At 37.1% G+C, this 17,836-nt stretch overlaps 1 protein-coding gene across 2 annotated transcripts in view; it reads right to left on the reverse strand.

The window, feature by feature from the left end:
- Vdup1 (arrestin family protein Vdup1) overlaps positions 1 to 17,836 on the reverse strand; it is a 217,409-nt gene that overhangs the window by 104,686 nt on the left and 94,887 nt on the right. For both annotated transcript variants that reach the window (XM_089094027.1, XM_089094026.1), the window contains one exon: positions 7,032 to 7,214. In XM_089094027.1, coding sequence (XP_088950153.1) covers positions 7,032 to 7,214 — 183 coding nt within the window. The remainder of the gene's footprint in view (positions 1 to 7,031; positions 7,215 to 17,836) is intronic.

The following is a 17,836-nucleotide window of genomic DNA, read 5'->3' on the forward strand; positions in this document are numbered from 1 at the left end:
CCAATAGTGTTACCGCTTGCACTCGTTTCATAGTTCAGGTATTTCTCTTTGTCAGCGTTCAACACGACAATGATTTTTTCATGTGCACATACTTTCGTCGAATAATTCATATTCACTTTTTACAGATATGAATTGTGTGTTGATCCTTCCACTGCGTAAAAAATACTGATTTAATGCATGCAATAAACTCGGTAGTGTCGATAACCTGCCATAGAGTACCAGTGGAAAAGCCGCGTCGTGTCCATGAACAAGCACAGAGTACGATTGATAGAGCCGTAATCATATTTCATGTCATTTTAAGATACGTAAAAAGTTTAGAAAAAATACCAGGTTAAGAAATGCAAGAAATTATTTACGAATTAAGGAGAGAGCTCTGTGAGATTGGAAAATGGGTGTAAGACTGACATTATTAATGGAGCTTGTTCAGAAAGGATATAATACAGAAATAAAACTGTATTAAAAAATGGAGAGTGGACTGTTTCTAGAGCCCTGGGAGGGTGTTTGGGGGGCCCTAGGGGGGGGGGGGGGCCGGTTGGCCCTTTGGGAGCCCGGGGGACCATTGAGGACCAGGGGAGGGTCTTTGGGGGTCTGAGGAGGGAGTTTGGGGGATAACATTTCGAAATTTTTACTTTTTAGTTTTTTTTTTTTTTTTATGGCGCATCCCTGCGGCGCATCCTGCGGCGCTTTCCAGCGGTGCCTCCCTGCGGCGCATCCCCCCGCGGCGCTTTCCTGACCCGCGGCGCATCCCTGCGGCACATCCTGCGGCGCTTTCCTGGCCCATGGCGCATCCCGGCAGCGCTTCTCTGGCCCGGGGGGCCTTTGGGGACGGGGGGAGGGCCTTTGGGGCACCGGGGGGGCCTTTGGGAGTCTGGGGGACACTTGCGGACCGATGGGTCCTTTGGGCGCCGGTTGGCTCTTTGGGGGCCGGGGGCGGGCCTTTGGGGGTCCGGGGGGACAGTTGGGGGACATTTGGGGACCGTTGTAGGGCCTTTGGGACCCCGTTGGTCCTTTGGGAGCTCGATGGGCCTTTGGGGGGCCCGGGGATGGCCTTTGGGGGTCTGAGTGGGCCTTTGGGGGGCGCCGGTGGCTCTTTGGGAGCCCGGGGGACCTTTGAGGACCGGGGGAGGGCCTTTGGGGTCCGGGGTGTCCTTTGGGGGTCCGGGGGGCCCTTTGAGGACCAGAGGAGGGCCTTTGAGGGTCTGAGGAGGGCGTTTGGGGGGTTGGGGACTCTATGGGAGCTTGGGGGGACCTTTGAGTACCGGGGGCTTCCTTCGGGGTTGGGGTGGGGGATCGGAACCCTTTGGGGTTGGGGTAGAGGACCTCACAACACTGTTCAAATGGAACTTGTGTATTATAACGACCACAGAGTTTCACCCTCAAATTCTCTTCTAAAACCTTTCCTAAAATCTTCTTTCAAAATGTCTCTAACTGTTTCGCCGAAATAATCCCCTAAAATGTCTAAAAAAGTTTCGCCCAAATAATCCCTAAACGTAATTTCAGCGTGTTCCTTTTGTTTGGCATCTCTGCGCTAACGCATTTCAAATTTCTAGGAAACCCTTTCCTACGTTAATCTCTTCATCTCATAAATTTTCCTAGCTAAACTATTAGGGTTTCGTTATAATATTAATTTATCTCTCCGACTTAAAGCTCCGTGAAGCCGTATTTAAAAATAGAATTTCTATCTCTTTAGACTCCCGCATAATTCCAAGATAACAAGTGATGTCAATTATAATTCCTGACACTAAAGATCAATGAAGCCCTATTTGAAAATAGAATATTAATTTTTCTTAATACCTAATTTTTTCTTAAATTTTTCTTTAACCTAAGATTAAAGAAGCCTTAATGTTTCTTAATTCTCCCCTTCGTGAATCAATAATTTCCCCTAGCGATTATGTAAATCAAGTTCACAGGTGCTACTCGTGACAGGACCACGTGGTTTATGGTTTTCCATGTGAGAAAATTCCTGTTTTTCCAAGTGAGAAAATTCCTGTTTTTTCATTCTCACTGAGAAAACCATATAACAGATATGAATTGCTGTTGACATCCATAAATGTGACAATGTTCCTGTTTTTCAAATTCTCACTGACAAAAACCATTAAACATCCATGAAAAACATCAAATAAATCGACCGACACACATAACCATCCATGAATTATGTAAAAAAAGTTATAGGTGGCAGCAGGGGTGCGCGACACGAGTCAATATGGCCTTTCTACTGGTGTAACACGAAAAGAAAATTTATAGGTTTAGGCGTCCAGGGAAAATAGAATGAAGCTCCACTTTGACACCTATCACTTAGAGCACAGACCGGTGAACAAATTAGGACTTCTGAGGAAATTAAGCATGGTAGGCAACTCAGGTTTAGCGAGATTGTGAAGATTACGAAAGATGGACTCGATACAAATTTTTGTCGAGATGGACTCGGATATTGTAGGCAAGTGCTGTATTTTATGTTTTTTAGGTTGGCAAGGCATGCAGTTTAAGGGTAATAAGACGTGAGCATGGTCAACATCTATAATAAATGGACACCCCTCCTTTCCGAATCCCTTTCTTTTCACACTAAAGTTCAAGGGCTCCGGCAGAAAGTTTTCCTGGGGGGGGGGGGGAAGACACCAAAATAGAATTGGTGGTTGGGTGACAGTTTAGGGGTTTAGGGTACAAACTACGATCTTACCCCGAAGAGGACGAATTTGCAATCAATTTAAAATTCTGAGAAGCTAATTAATTTAAAAGTATCAATAACTATATTTTAGGCTTCCCAATTGTAAAAGAAAGTAATGCAAAAAGGTGGCAGTACTGGATTCAACCAAGTTGATTTGCTTTATTTGTAGTGAAATTATTCTACGTTTGGTAATCTGTAATTACGTATCAGCTATAATGAGGGGTGGGGTGAGTCATTGTTTAGATTCCTACAAAAGTACATTTTAATGGACAAACTGCTTACTCTTAACGAGGCTCCAGATAAATGTTGAAAGAGGTAGGGGGAGTAGGAATTAAAATGTCTCTTTATACAGCTAAAATGTTACATTCCCATATCTACCAGCACATAAGTAGAAAAGACAAGGCAGGTCATCATCAGCCTCACCAGGAAATTTCTTTGGGGTGGCAAATACTGCTAAGAACTTAGTTTTCAGCAATTTTAAATGGCAATATTTTTCTTTTTCAATGGATATGAAGTACTTCACTGTATTTAAACGGATTTGTGTAATTTTTTTACCGATAAGAAAATCCTATTGTAGAGGTTGTGATGGCTTCAGATACGTCGTAGATCAAAAATATCTCAGAGTATCCATCCGTCCAAACAGTAATATTCGTTTTCATCCAATTGAAATTCTTTTGTAGTAATATTAATAAGGACCTTTTACCGCAACTACTATTCTTTGCTAATTTTTCAAGTATATTCAAATATTATCCAAAATTGAAATTGCAAATTTAAACGTAGGGTGGTACTAATCAACGTACAATTATTGATTTACACATTTTAAAGGCAATTAGCCATGGATTTAAGGGACCGGTACCTGAAATTATATCTTGGTTTATGGGTAGGATTTGGAAAATAATCAGGAATTAAATAAAAAAAATCTTTTCAACTAAAAGTAAGGAACATATTTGAAACCTATTTGAACAGAATATTCTTTGTATGAAGCGGGCTGTCTTCTCCTTAGCTCCTTACTCTTTACTGTGAAGTTTAGCCTTTTTCCAAACTTTCAAGAATATATGCAATTGGAAAAAAAGATTTTTCAAAGCACTAAAAGACTGTTTGGATTTTGATGGGTAATCAAACAATTCGTGGTAACGAAATGTAAGTAAGCCACCCGGCTTAATAGTAACCGAAACTCTAAAAAAACGGAATTTTGATACCAATAGATTTATAAAAAATAAGCTTATTATGCTGATTCCAAATATATAAGTTTCATTAAGTTTAGTCTTACCCATCAAAAGCTACGAGCCTAAGAAAATTTGTCTGATCTTCAAAAAAATGGAGAAAGACGCCCTAGAAGTCATAGAATTTTAATGAAAAACGCACCATCACATTCAGCGTGTCTAAGAACCCAACTGTAGAGGTTTCAAGGTCATATCAGCAAAAATGGGGAATTTTATAATTTTTGCCAGAAGGAAGATAACGGATGCGTGTTTATTTGTTGTTGTTTTTTTTTTTTTCCTGAGGTGATCGTATAGACCCAGTGGGCCTAGAATGTCGGGAGAGGGGTCATTCTAGTTCTAGCACCCTTTTTAAGCGAACAAACAAATTGGAGGACAAATAACCCCCACCCCCCCCCGCCCAACGTCACTTTTTTCTGAAGCCCCTGGGGAAAGGGTTTTAAGTTATAAAATTTGCCAGTTCTTTTGTTATTGAAAAGTATGCACATATTTTCGGGTGGGGAGAGGAGGACAAATTTTCTGATGGGAGAATTTTTCATAAAGAGGGAAGTTTCCAGGGGTGAAATTTTCAGGGGAAATTTTACACTGGGGGAATTTGCCAGAATTCCTATACGAGATTTCTTTATGTCTTGCTTTCTCTTTAACGATTCAATTTTAAGTGTGGAGATGTTAAGGATAATTGCCCGTGGTAAATTTTCGCCACAGTTGAATTGTCCAGAGGTTGTTTCTACTACGGAGAGGGGGATTTTTTCGTAAAGGTGGAGCAATGTATCTTGGCGTTACTTAAAAAACGATCAGAAATTAAACAAAAACGATTTTTTCAACTAAAAGTAAGGAGCAACATTAAAACTTCAAACGAACAGAAATTATTACGTATATGAGAGGGTTCGCCCCCTCCTCAACAACTCGCTCTTTACACTAAAGTTTAAATTTTGTCCTAATTCTTTAAAATGACTCCTGAAACGCAAGGGTCGTTTAATTAGAACAATAAGTAACTTTTTTTTTAAGTGCCGAAAAACTGTAGCGTAAGGATCGAGGTGTTGAGGAGGGGGTAACCCCTCTCATATACGTGATAATTTCTATTCGTTTTAAGTTTTAATGTTGCTCCTTATAAACTTGCTTTTCTTTCGTTATTTAATGAAGCTTAGAGGCTAATATTCTTCTAAAGGCAACGGAAAAAGTATGTCAATTAAGGTAAAAGTATATAAAAATGAAAAAACTAAGTAGCCTAATTACAAGAAATACACAAATAATAGCCTACTTACAAAGACTAAGATAAAAACTCCCAGCATTCAGTTTTGTTAAGCAATGCCGAAGCGTTGGATGGATATTTTTTAACAATATCGACAGTTTTGAACTTGGTTATCAAACACCAAAATATTTTATGACGTTAGACTAAAATGTAACGTATAGAAAAGGTAACGTATTATCAAAGTAGTTTGTTCGAAGTAAAACATTAAAACTAAGATTAAGAAAATCAAATAAAAAGTTTTAATTCACTATTTCAATTTAAGTTTAAATACCAAAAACCAAGATATTTGACACCTTTATACTTCATAACTGTAAAAAAATTAAATCTTTTTCAAACTTACAACTAGCTAAATACAGTCACTCCTGGAAAAAAATAAATCATAATAAAACACAAAAAAACGTGCCCGTTAAGGAGAAAATACAGAAATTCTCAGCATTCCGTTCATGGAAAACATTTCTGATTATAGTGACTTCATATATAAGCTCATGGGTACTCTTGCAATGCAAGCAAAAGTTGACGGTATATTTTTACCGAAATTGCCCCTTATTAGATTATTTTCTTTGTGTTTTCTATAATTATACGAACTTTCTTGTGTTCTAATAACTGCAGTAATTACTAATAAACAAATACATATTTAGGATCACCATGAAAAGCTGATTCTTTGATTTAATGTTACGAATAGCTTGGCTCTTATGCTTTCCTTATTGACAAGTGTCGGTGTTTTCTCAACTTTCATTACTATGGAGAATTTGAAATTTTTTGTTGCTCCAACCAAATCACATCGAAAAAATGTGTGTTCAAAACACGATAGGGGTCACTCAGTCACAAGTTACAACTTATATTTTCCTTATTAATGGTCAAAATCTATGGGCAGACAGCCAAAAATGAGGCAACACACATTTTTTCCATCGTTTTTCCCTATTCTGCTCTCTTTCCTTTGGTTTCCTTATAATTACTTTATAGTCCCAAATTTCGAGGGGGGCCATGCCCCGCCAACTCTCCCTGCCAACACCCATACAAAATTTGAACTTGTGCTTAAAAATGAAAATTCCCTTTGAAAAAGGGTAACCCTGAAATTTTTTAGTGGATAGGGGTAAAAAGCAAAAAATCAATGGGAGTTCATTCAGATGTTGATGTATGATTTTTTCAAGAAAGGATAGCATTGGAGAAACATTGCTGCTGGGGATGTCCTCCATCCTTTCCACCTTAGTGCAGCTAAGCTTGTTAATATCATTACTTATTTCAGAGAATATTTTAGGAGATTCCAAGGCTCTGGAGGAAAAGAGATATTAATTTCTTTGAGAGGATTGGAAGAGGAGGCTCAAAATAAGTTTGGAACTTCTTTGTAGTCTTTACAAACTATATTGATAAATGACCCCCTCCTAGTATGCATTCAGGCCTTTGAAATCTAGAAGGATGGATTCAAAAATCGGAAAATCATGTCAGACATACCAGGTTCATTCAAAAAATACGCAGAATGATTTAGTTTTTTTTTATTACGATTGATTTTTCTGCAACCTTGTGGTTCCATCCTAGTGACTTTTGCTTTATACAAACATTTTTAAAATGTTCAGTGATTTAATATGAGTCCTTTTTATTTGGTAACAACATCTAGCATTTTTTTTTCTAACTATATAGTTACACACCTTACAAATCTGAGATAAAAAGGTTAACAGGTGATCACTTTCTTTGGTAATAAAAGAAATTTTCTGTTCGAACAATATATATATTGAAGTGACCTGAGCGGCAGGTCTCAGAGCATTTCATCGATCTGGCTGATTTTGCTCAAACCCTTGAAAGGCATTCTACTTTATGCTATTTGAATAGCTCTTGGGTAAGATTTTCCGCAATATATCGATACCAGTTTCATTTTCTTATTCATTTATTTATTACTTGCCTCTGTAAGTGAAGCCTTGGTCCTTTTGATTGTCGATCTGCTTTGATTCACAACTGAAGCCCAAACAGATATAGTTTCACCAGGAACATAACCTCCACGATCTAGTCGAACTCGGCACGCAACATGACCAGAGGTGAAACAGCCAACTCCAAGCCGATGTTCAATCTCACAATGAAAAGGTTGCTAAAATTTAATTCAACTTTAAAAAAAGATTAATATATATGTAGCCTATATACAGGGCAGTGTGCAGGATTTTGTTTTGGAGGGGGGGGGGGAGAGATTTACAAAAAAAACTTTTAAAAACACATCAAAAATTTGTTTATGTTTATTTTGTTACGTTTTTTGTGAGCCGGACAGACATTTCGGCAGGGGGGGTGGGGGGTTAAACCCCTAACCCCTCCCCCTGGATACAACCTTATATATATATTTATATATATATATATATATATATATATATATATATATATATATATATATATATATATATATATATATATATATATATATATATATATATATATATATATATATATATATATATATATATATATATATATATATATATGTATATATATATATATATATATATATTTATATATATATATATATATATATATATATATATATATATATATATATATATATATATATATATATATATATATATATATATATATATATATATATATATATATATATATATATATATTTATATATTTATATATATATACATATATATATATATATATATATATATATATATATATATATATATATATATATATATATATATATATATATATATATATATATATATATATATATATATATATATATATATATATATATATATATATATATATATATATATATATTGAGGGCTTAGCCCTCCTTGCAGTCCATAGGGACGTTGACATCTGCCCTGACAAGGTCATCGACATTTTTGCAGGGAAGAAAAATCGTCGCCTGGATTTCGTTTTATAGATATTCGCCCTTACTTTTAGCTAAAAAAAAAAAAACTAAAAAATATATAGACTACTTCTAGCCTACTATTTGGCTTCTTTTTGCGCAAAAAAAAGAAAGAAAAAAAGCTTGTAGTATTTAACTGTATGTAAATACTTGTGTTGTTTTTGCGTTACTAAAAAAAAAAAAAAAAAAAAAATGCCCCTCAAAGATACGAAAGTATGCCTAGTGGACGCGTCCTCGTTCGCAAGAGGTGGACTAACGGTCTCGAGCAAACGGAATGTTGCGCGAGGATATTAGACAAAGTCCACGGGAAAAAATCGGGTAACCCCCCCCCCGAACAAAAATCCTGGATACGGCCCTGATATATATATATATACATATATATATATATATATATATATATATATATATATATATATATATATATATATATATATATATATATATATATATATATATATATATATATATATATATATATATATATATATATATATATATATATATATATATATATATATATATATATATATATATATATATATATATATATATATATATATATATATATACTGAAAAATAAAATATACTGAAAATAAAATGAAGATTTTAGTTTTGTTCATTTTTATGTTTTAATGTCGTGCTTTACTTTTCTTTTAAACACTCCTTTTTGGAACACTTTTTTTAATTATTATAAACAAGGGAAATTCAAAGCAATTAAACTTATGTATAAGAATAGACAAAGAAAATGGATGATGAAGAACTAGAAGGAAAAGGTACAAAAAAGAAGAGTAAGAACGAGACAAGATAGAAATAAAGGCAAGTAGGTGGTCACACAGGCTTACACAAATGACTACGAATAGCACAGAATAGCAATGTATCCTTTTGTAGCAAAATAAAGCTCCTTTATTTCAGTTTCATATGCTAACTAGGCTACTTCATTAATAATGGAAATAAATGGATCCATACACAAATAAATTCCCACTACATACAAGGCAGGGCAAATAATTAAGATAGAATCCAATTAAGTAATTTTTGGAAACGTTAACTCTCCTAGGAGCCCGCCGAGTCGTTTAAAAACAGTTACTTTTGAAGTGAACAAATGCAAAAATTGACACCTAAGGCTGCTCTTTCCACGCATTTTTTCGCGCGGAATCTTCAACTATTGAGACATAATAACGACTGTACAAGGTTTCAGGACACAATTAAATTAAAAAAAAAAAAACATTTTTTAACCGAAAGTAAGGAGTAGCCTAACATTAAAACTCAAAACGAAAAGAAATTATTCCGTATATGAGGAGGCTCCCCCCTCCTCAACTCCTCACTCGTTACACGTTTTTTGTGCTGTAAATAAGCTTTTTATTCCAGTTTTTCGGCTCCTAGGTTTCAGCTGACGTTGTCGAAGAATTGGACAAAAAGTCAAACTTTAGTGTAAAGAACAAGGGGCTGAGCAAGGGGTCAGTGTGGTCTTAGTCGTTATTTAAATGTTACCCTCGCCCCTCTACCAGGGTGTAGAACCAACAGTAAAGGCGTAGACCAAAAATATTCCTGAGAATCGAGAGGGATAAGATATCAGTGTCTATCTCCCCCTCCCCAAAACTCATTCTATATTTGATTGAGAGTTCGTTGTGTTAACACCTTGCTTTTGGACATTAATCTTTTAATAAAGTAAGGTTTCAACCTGTGCGATTCCCTACAGAGATTTATAATCGGCTTATTTTATTTACTTGCTATTGACATTTTTGCAGCTTGAACTTAAATTCCCTTGGTATTTAGTGACTTAGTAAGTACTGAGATTCAGATAGAAAGATTTAATTACCTTAGAGGATTGCACTATTTGTGCATAGCAGCGATACTGATAACATATATTAGGCAATAAGAAGAAGAGGAGAGAGTTCCAGCCGCAAGCGCCGTATATACATGCTTGTATTTAGTTACTCTTAAATTGTGGAAAATTGATGATCGGGTCCCGACGCTTCCCTGGTTCCCAAGATTGTGTGATTCGATGGACTTTGGCTGTTTTTGTGTGATAGTGATGACTGCAAAGGTGTTATTCAACCTAGCTTTGAACCTTTTTAGCGGATCACTCACTGAAGGGGCGAAATCTAATTAGATTGTGAAAAGCGCAGTAAACTATTTCGAACATGATACAATCATACAAGCTAAACAGACCCTTCAAAGCGAGTTGGACATTCAAAGCCGGATGGTTTCGTATGCCAAAGATGAGGACAACATTACTGATATGTGCAAGTCGCTAGTCTCTGCGGCAAAAAAAAATGTCCAGATCCCGAAATTTGTGATATTTAGTCCGTGTGAAGTACCTGCCATCGGTGAGGCAGTTCACACTACAGTGGTGTCCAAAGTAAACAAACTCTCCAGAAAATTGGATGGATTTATGCTAAATACTAGCCGCTCTACAGTCACCCTGCCAGATAAATCTCAATTGTCCCAAACTGCACCTCCGAGGCCGCTTTACTATGTGATACTCAAAGACCCTCCAACAGGCTTAAAATGCCCAAACGAACGCAAAGCATTTCTCGACAAATTGTCTTCATGTCCAGACGGCAATATAACTGAGTTACGCCGCTCTAATACCGAGTGGAAACTCGTGGTTCGGTCCAAGAAAACCGCGAGCCAGATAGTGGATGCAGCTAAACGTGCGAAACCGTCGCTCAACATCTACCTCAAGGAACCTGCTTTTTTTAACTGCGATCAAACGAGTGCCAGAGGATTTAGACGAACAGTCTCTTAAACAGCTAATCCCCAAGTGTAATAAAACCCTAGAGTGTGGCATGTCTCGAACATTTAAAGTCTACTTTCCGATACAAAATGACCTCGATACCTTTCTCAAAGTCTCTGAAAATCGGATATGAACGCCTCCCAGTCGAAGAGTTCATGTTCTTGCCTCGGCGCTGCTTTTATTGTCACGCAATCGGTCACCTCGCCGCAGATTGTAAGAACGGTTCATTATGTTCCAAATGCGGCTCCGCCAATCACAAATCTACGTCCGATACCCCGTTTCAGATGGCAGCATTTTGCTTTGTTTGAAATAACCTGGTTATTACTTTCTTTAGTGTTAGGTGTCCGAAAAACCTTAACCCATCGAAATAATGAGCTAGTAAATAACTCTTTTTTGTTTGAAAAAACACGGCTCTTTTATCAATAAACTTCCGGTTCCGGAAAGCCTTTGTTCTGAATTTAGTGTGATTTATCTCCTGGAACATTTTGTTACTAAACATGGTCTGAACAAACTTGAGCTTGAGGATATGTCAACTTATTGTGTGCCCGCTAGACAGCTGAACAATAGAAGCCGACCCTCGGGTGGACTTATTACGTTTGTGAAATCAGCTCTCCGTTCTAGTATCTTCGAAGCAAATGATTATTATCTAGCTGTGAGAGTGGATTGTTCTGTGCGTATTAGTGTGTATCCTCCCACAGACTACAATAATGGCCAGTCCGAACATACACTTGTGCTTTCTTGTGAAAAAACAGCTTCTTGTATAGATAAAATTCGGCACCTAGGTTTACCTTACTTTATAGCTGGTGAATATAAGTTTTGTCTGCCAGAGCCGAATTTTCAAGTTTCACCACGTACAACACTAGTTAAAGACTTATTTAGTGATTTCTTGTGTGTGTTTAGATAAATCATCCGATTTTGCGTATGTTCACACGTCCTCGCGAACCTCCAACCTGGACCACGATTTAGTATCGTCAGATTGGCGAGCGGATACAATTAAGGTTGTGTTTGATTATAAGTTGTCTGATCATCTTTGCGTAACTTGCTCTGTCGGTATGCCATCTTCTGGTCACCAAACCACACCTCTTGCTCCTTCAGCACTTCGACACCGTCGTAACTGGTCAAAAATTGATCAAGCCTTATTCATCGAGTTGGTAGATTCAGTCCTGAATAAAATCAGCGTCCCATTTCATCTCCTTCAGAAGTCACTCCAGTTACCTCAAAAAGAGGTTTCGATTTGTCTAGATATATATTGCGCAAAAATCTGCCATGCTCTGGGCTTCGCAGAAAAACAAGCTGTTCCTTTGCAACGAATTTATAAAGGAATCATTCCCGGGTGGTCGTCAAATCCAGATCTCGTCATTTCATGTAGTCCAGCAAAATTTTGGTTTTCAGTCTGGAAAGAGTGTGGACGTCCGAATATGGGTATTGTGAACAGCATGCTGATTTTAACGATGCGAACGTTTTCTAAGGCCCTGGCTCGGCATCGGAAAAATCTAGTCAATCATTATTCTGCCCGTACCAAACAAGATAGAAATATGATCTTCAAGTTTGTCTTTCGTTCTGCAAAAAATTCTTCTTCACCATCCCCAGTCGACATCCCTGAAGATGAATGGTATGCCCATTGCGAATCGAGTTCTCAGCTCCTGACCACTCCATCGAACAATCTTACGAGGCTGCCTTAGATCAGTCTCTATCTTTTCATCCCGATGAAGATTTTATCGTCAGTCCCCGCTCTGTTGAAGATGCCATCTGCAGACTCAAATGGAAAGGCTCACCGAGCATTGACGAAGTCAGTGCGATCCACTTCAAACACGGAGGTAAACTTCTCGTGGCATATCTCTCTCTGCTTATGCAGAGGATTTTCTCTCGAAGGATTGTTCCTGCCTCTTTCTGCATCGGAAATCTGACTCCCATTTTTAAAAAGGGAAAATCTGAAATTCAATGTAAAGCATTCCGTCCGATAACTGTAGCTACGTCACTGTGCAAGCTCTTCGAGTTACTGTTTATACAGGAACTCGAAAAAGTATGCTACACGCCTCCGCATCAGTTTGGCTTAAAGGGAGGAACTGGATGTGCTGATGCCTTAACAGTCGTTGCTAATGTCTTGATAGATGCCGAATCTTCTGGAGAGAGCCTTTCTTTGGCAGGACACGACATTAGACGTGCATTCGACTTTCTAATCTATGCTGCGATGCTTTTGAAGGTTGGTAAACGTAGGTTGAATCTAGCTGTCATTCGTTCTCTCAGGAATCTGTATTCTAGATTACAGATCCAACTGAAGCTACCTCCTGACAAGGGTTTGACTTCCATTCCGCGCATCCAACTAGTTCCATTCAAAAAGGAGCGCGTCAAGGAGCAGTCACCTCTCCCGACCTTTTCAATAACTATGTCCTCGATGCACAAGATCAATGTCCATCTTCACTGATTCTGTCATCTGCTAACTTGTCTTGTGTATGTTACGCGGACAACATCCTGAATCTTAGCCGAAACCTTCAGCGGGCAATTGATATCTTCGAAATCCTTGAAGCCGAATACCTTAAAGTTGGACTTCAGTTCAACTCTTCAAAATCGGAAATCGTCCTATTCAACTGGAAAACTGATTTTTTTGTTCCTACCATTGCCCTTGGTTCCAGCTTTGTCCAGCCAGTGGATCACCTCATTTATCTAGGTTTACTCGTAGGTTCTTCTATCCATCACACCCGAAAACTTCTCCCCGAACAGCTTAAACGATGAATTTCAGCGTCTTACGCTTCAGTTGTATCGTGCAAACTCCGACTGGACCGGCTGCTTCTAGCAAGCTTGTATAACCCCATTGCTCTTCCTCACATTTTATATGCCACGCCCTTCTGGAAACTTCTCACTAAAACTGACCAGAATATAATCAGAGCGATGTATTTTCGTTTTGCGAAGTATTTGCTTCGTCTACCTCCGTGGTATAGGAATTCACATGTAATTGAAAATTTTAAAGTAGCAGACCCTGACGTCGCCGTCGCTAGACGAATAGCGAAGCATAATAGAAAAATAAACCGAAATCTACACGAATGGTCCCATCTGCTCATTCAGTGATTCGTTTTCTTTGTTGGTTCAGTTTGTTATAGTTTGTGTCTTCAATTTTTTTTTTCGTTTTTCTTTTAAGTGCTCCGTCTTGTTGTATGTTGATTTGACGGGTTTTTCAATAAATAATAATAATAATAATTTGTCTGAAGATTCAATGACAGCTAGGATGATTGGGCATTGAAATGTAATCTTTGAGGTATCTCCCCTCCTAAACAAAATGACCCACCGCCCCTCCTTCGTAGTAACTGATGTGCACTAGCACATCATTGTATATATTTTATAAAATATGAAGCAAATTAATTTAGTTAAATAAAGCTTTAAAATACATGTTCGAAACATTTTTTTGCAATAAGAAGGGAGGTATTACCCCGTAGTATCTTTATTCAGGCATAGCCTATATGAAGGGAGATCAGAGATTAAGGCCTACCCCCCCCCCGTTCATGCCCCTTTCAATATTTATGCGAAGACTCATGGAAAGTTAGACAATTTGTGAGTTGAAGCGCGTTCTTTAGGAATCTGCCCCCCCCCCCCACCTACACAATCACCTTTCGCCCCTCCTTCATAATAGCTGATGCGCATTTATTCATCACTAAATAGGATTCCATGAAAATTCAAATGGATCAATGTAGTTAACACAAACAGTTCGTGGCAACGAACTGCAAGTAAGGAGAGACCCGGCTTAATAGTAACCGAAACTCTAAAAAACGGAATTTTGATACCAACAGATATATTAAAAAAAATCAAATTTTATGCTGACTTAAAATATATAAGTTTCATCAAGTTTAGTTTTACCCATCAAAAGTTACGCGCCTGAGAAAATTTGCCTCATTTTCTAAAAAAGAGGGAAACACCCCCTAAAAGTCATAGAATCTTAGTCATAGTCATAGACCTTGATGAAAATCACACCATCAGATTCAGCGTATCAGAGAACCCTACTATAGAAGTTTCAAGCTCCTATCTGCAAAAATGTGGAATTTTGTATTTTTTGCCAGAAGAAAGATCACGGATGCTTGTTTATTTATTTATTTTTTTGTCAGGGGTGACTGTATCGACCCAGTGGCCTAGAATATTGCGGTAGGGCTCATTTGAACGGAAATTAAAAGTTCCAATGCCCTTTTTAAGCGACCCAAAAAATGGAGGGCAACTAGGCCCCTTCATATGCTCATTTTTTCCCAAAGTCACCCGATCAAAATTTTTAGATAGCCATTTTGTTCAGCATGGTCAAAAAATATAATAACTATGTTTTTCAGGACAACTTAATCCACCACAGTCCCTGGGGGAAGGTCTGTAAGTTTTGAACTTTGCCCAATGTTTACATATAGTATTAGTTATCGGGAAGTATACAGAAGTTTTCAGGGGAGAAATTTTTTCTGGTAGTTGGGGAGGGGATGATCAAGGTTTACGTGGGAGAATCTTTCCATGGAGGAAGTTTTCATGGGGGAAAGGACATTGCTATGAAGGGGGCGCCGGGTTTCCCAGCATTATTTTAAAAAAACGATCAGAAATTAATTTAAAAAATAATTTTTTCAACTGAAAGCAAGGAGCAACATCAAAACTTAAAACGAACAGAAATTATTAAGTATATGATTGGTTTTACCCCCCTAGTCATTACCTCACTCTTTACGCTAAAGTTTTTTGTGTACTTTCATCAGAGCTACTTATTCTAGTTAACGGCCTTTGTGATTAAGGGGTCATTCTTAAAGAACTGGAACAAAATTTTAACTTTAGTGTAAAGAGCGAGGTATTGCCTAGGGGGCGAACGCAAACCCCTTAATATACGTCATAAAAATATACGAATATAGAAGTTCGTTACATTAGCTAAGTCGTAGGTTACGTCAGATCAAAATTTTGAGAAAGCCATTTAGCGAAAAAAAATAAAATTAATATACAAATTTTGTTTTAATTATTCATGTACGGTGAGCCAAAATCAAAGCTGCATTAATTCAAAAATATTCAGAAATTAAATAAAAAAAAAAGTTTTTTTTTAACTGAAAGTAAGGAGCGACATTAATACTTAAAACAAAAAAGAAATTATTCCGTATATGAAAGGGGCTGTTCCCTCCTTAACGCCTCGCTGATTACGCTTAAGTTTTTTATTATTGTTTTAAGAAATAAAGTTGTGAGACAGAGTCAAACTTTAGCGTAAAGAGCGAGGCGTTGAGGAGGGGACAGGCCCTTTCATATACGGAACAATTTCTGTTCGTTTTAAGTTTTAATGTTGCTCCTTACCTTCAGTTAAAAAAAACTAGTTTTTTTTTTTATTTAATCAAGCATAAGGATCCATTTTAACCATTTATCTTGTAGGGACTACGTGACTTTTTAGAACGAAAGTGCCACCGTGCGCATTACTTTCTCTACAACTAGAAAGCTTAATATATACTTATTTATAGTTTGAAATCGAGTGGCTATCTTAGAATATTCAGTCGATAGCAACTTCGTCCTCGTTGCGGCAAAATCTAGCTTGGGGCCACAATGGCAGAAAACCCCACTTTCCCGTGGCACAATCTTTTTGGTATCTGAAAATAGGCACTAGAACTTTTTATTTTAATTTGGATGAGCCCTCTTTCTATATTCTGGGACCATTAGTTTGATGCGATCGCTCCTGGGGAAAATAAAATAAACATATGTCCGTAATCGTTCTTCTTGGATAAATAAAAACGAAGTTCCACATTTTTATAGATAGGAGCTTAAAATCACTACAGTAGGGGTCCTCTGATGCGCTGAATCTAATGGTGTGATTTTCATTAGGATCACTTGTCTTTTTGGGTGTTTTCCTCTTTTCTGAGAATTAAGCAAATTTCCCAGGCTTTTAGTTTTCGATGGATAACACTAAACCCAATTAGTTCTATATATTTGGAATCAGCATAAGAAACCAACTCTTCTGGTGTATTAATTGTTATCAATTTTTTCCCCATAATACTGGAAGCAGTTTAAGTTTTTCTCTCAAAACATTGAATACTAGGGTCAGTTCTCAAATCCTGTGAATAAATTTACAGTACTCGATTAATAAGTAATTTTACTTGACGAATAAGGAGAATACTAAAAAACCTTTAAAAAATATCAGAACTTGGAGGCTATTAGTCCCAAATCATGGAAAACTAGAAAAAATTGATTTTTACCCCTTTTTTAAAGTAAAAAAGTTAATTCTAATAAAGCTTGTCAAAGCGAGAGAGAGATTTTCAAAATCAAGTGGGTATACCCCTAATCTCCGTCAATTGACGCCACTGGTTTTGGTAAAAAAAAAAAACAAAAACGGCGTATTCTTCCTTTCTGAAACTACATCTCTTGCTTCTAACAAAAAAAAGTATCAAGCCCATTTTTAATTGACAACATATCCTTTCCCTGGAGGTCTACCATATAAAGGAAGGAAGGGGGGATTTAACTACTTTTTGGGGGAATGGGAAGAGGATCAACTATGGAAGTAATGTTCTTATCATAGCATAATAAAATAGCAAAATTTGTTTATATTGTTGACAATTGGCAGGGAAGGGGTTATCCTGACCAGGGCTTAGTTCTTTATCCCGACTGTGTTTACGTTCTTCTTTAGATTAGTCTACAGTACCACACGTCCTCCAAAATAAGACCAGAAGGTGCATTTATTTGTTTGTTTTTAATTTAATTATAACAGTATTCATGCAAATATTGGACTATAATTAAACAACGGCATGCATAAGGAAATGTGGTTTTATTATCAAATACTTAATCGCAGATGTTTTGGGCTTTCCGTCGTGCTGCTTGTTTTAGTGGAAGCCGCAAATTTCCAATCGGGATGTCATGGGAAAGTGTTACCAAATTATGATTTTCGATCAAATTCTCATGGTTCGACCTCAGTAGGAAGTAAAGGTCGGGAGCATATAAGAGTCACTCAAAAACTTATAAACGGATAAAGATGACCACTTATGCTCACAATTTGTTTGAATAATGAAATAATAAAAGGCTGTGGCGTGACCCATGCATAAAACGGTGCGTTCGCCTCCTTGATCTTCGTGCGAATTATAAGCTTAGTATCAGAAGGCTATGAAAAGGGGCATTAGTAACTAAA

Source organism: Artemia sp. Qi Xiang Cuo, chromosome 9 (genome assembly GCF_049724085.1).
Source record: "Artemia sp. Qi Xiang Cuo chromosome 9, ASM4972408v1, whole genome shotgun sequence".
NCBI classification, from domain to species: Eukaryota; Metazoa; Arthropoda; class Branchiopoda; order Anostraca; family Artemiidae; genus Artemia; species Artemia sp. Qi Xiang Cuo.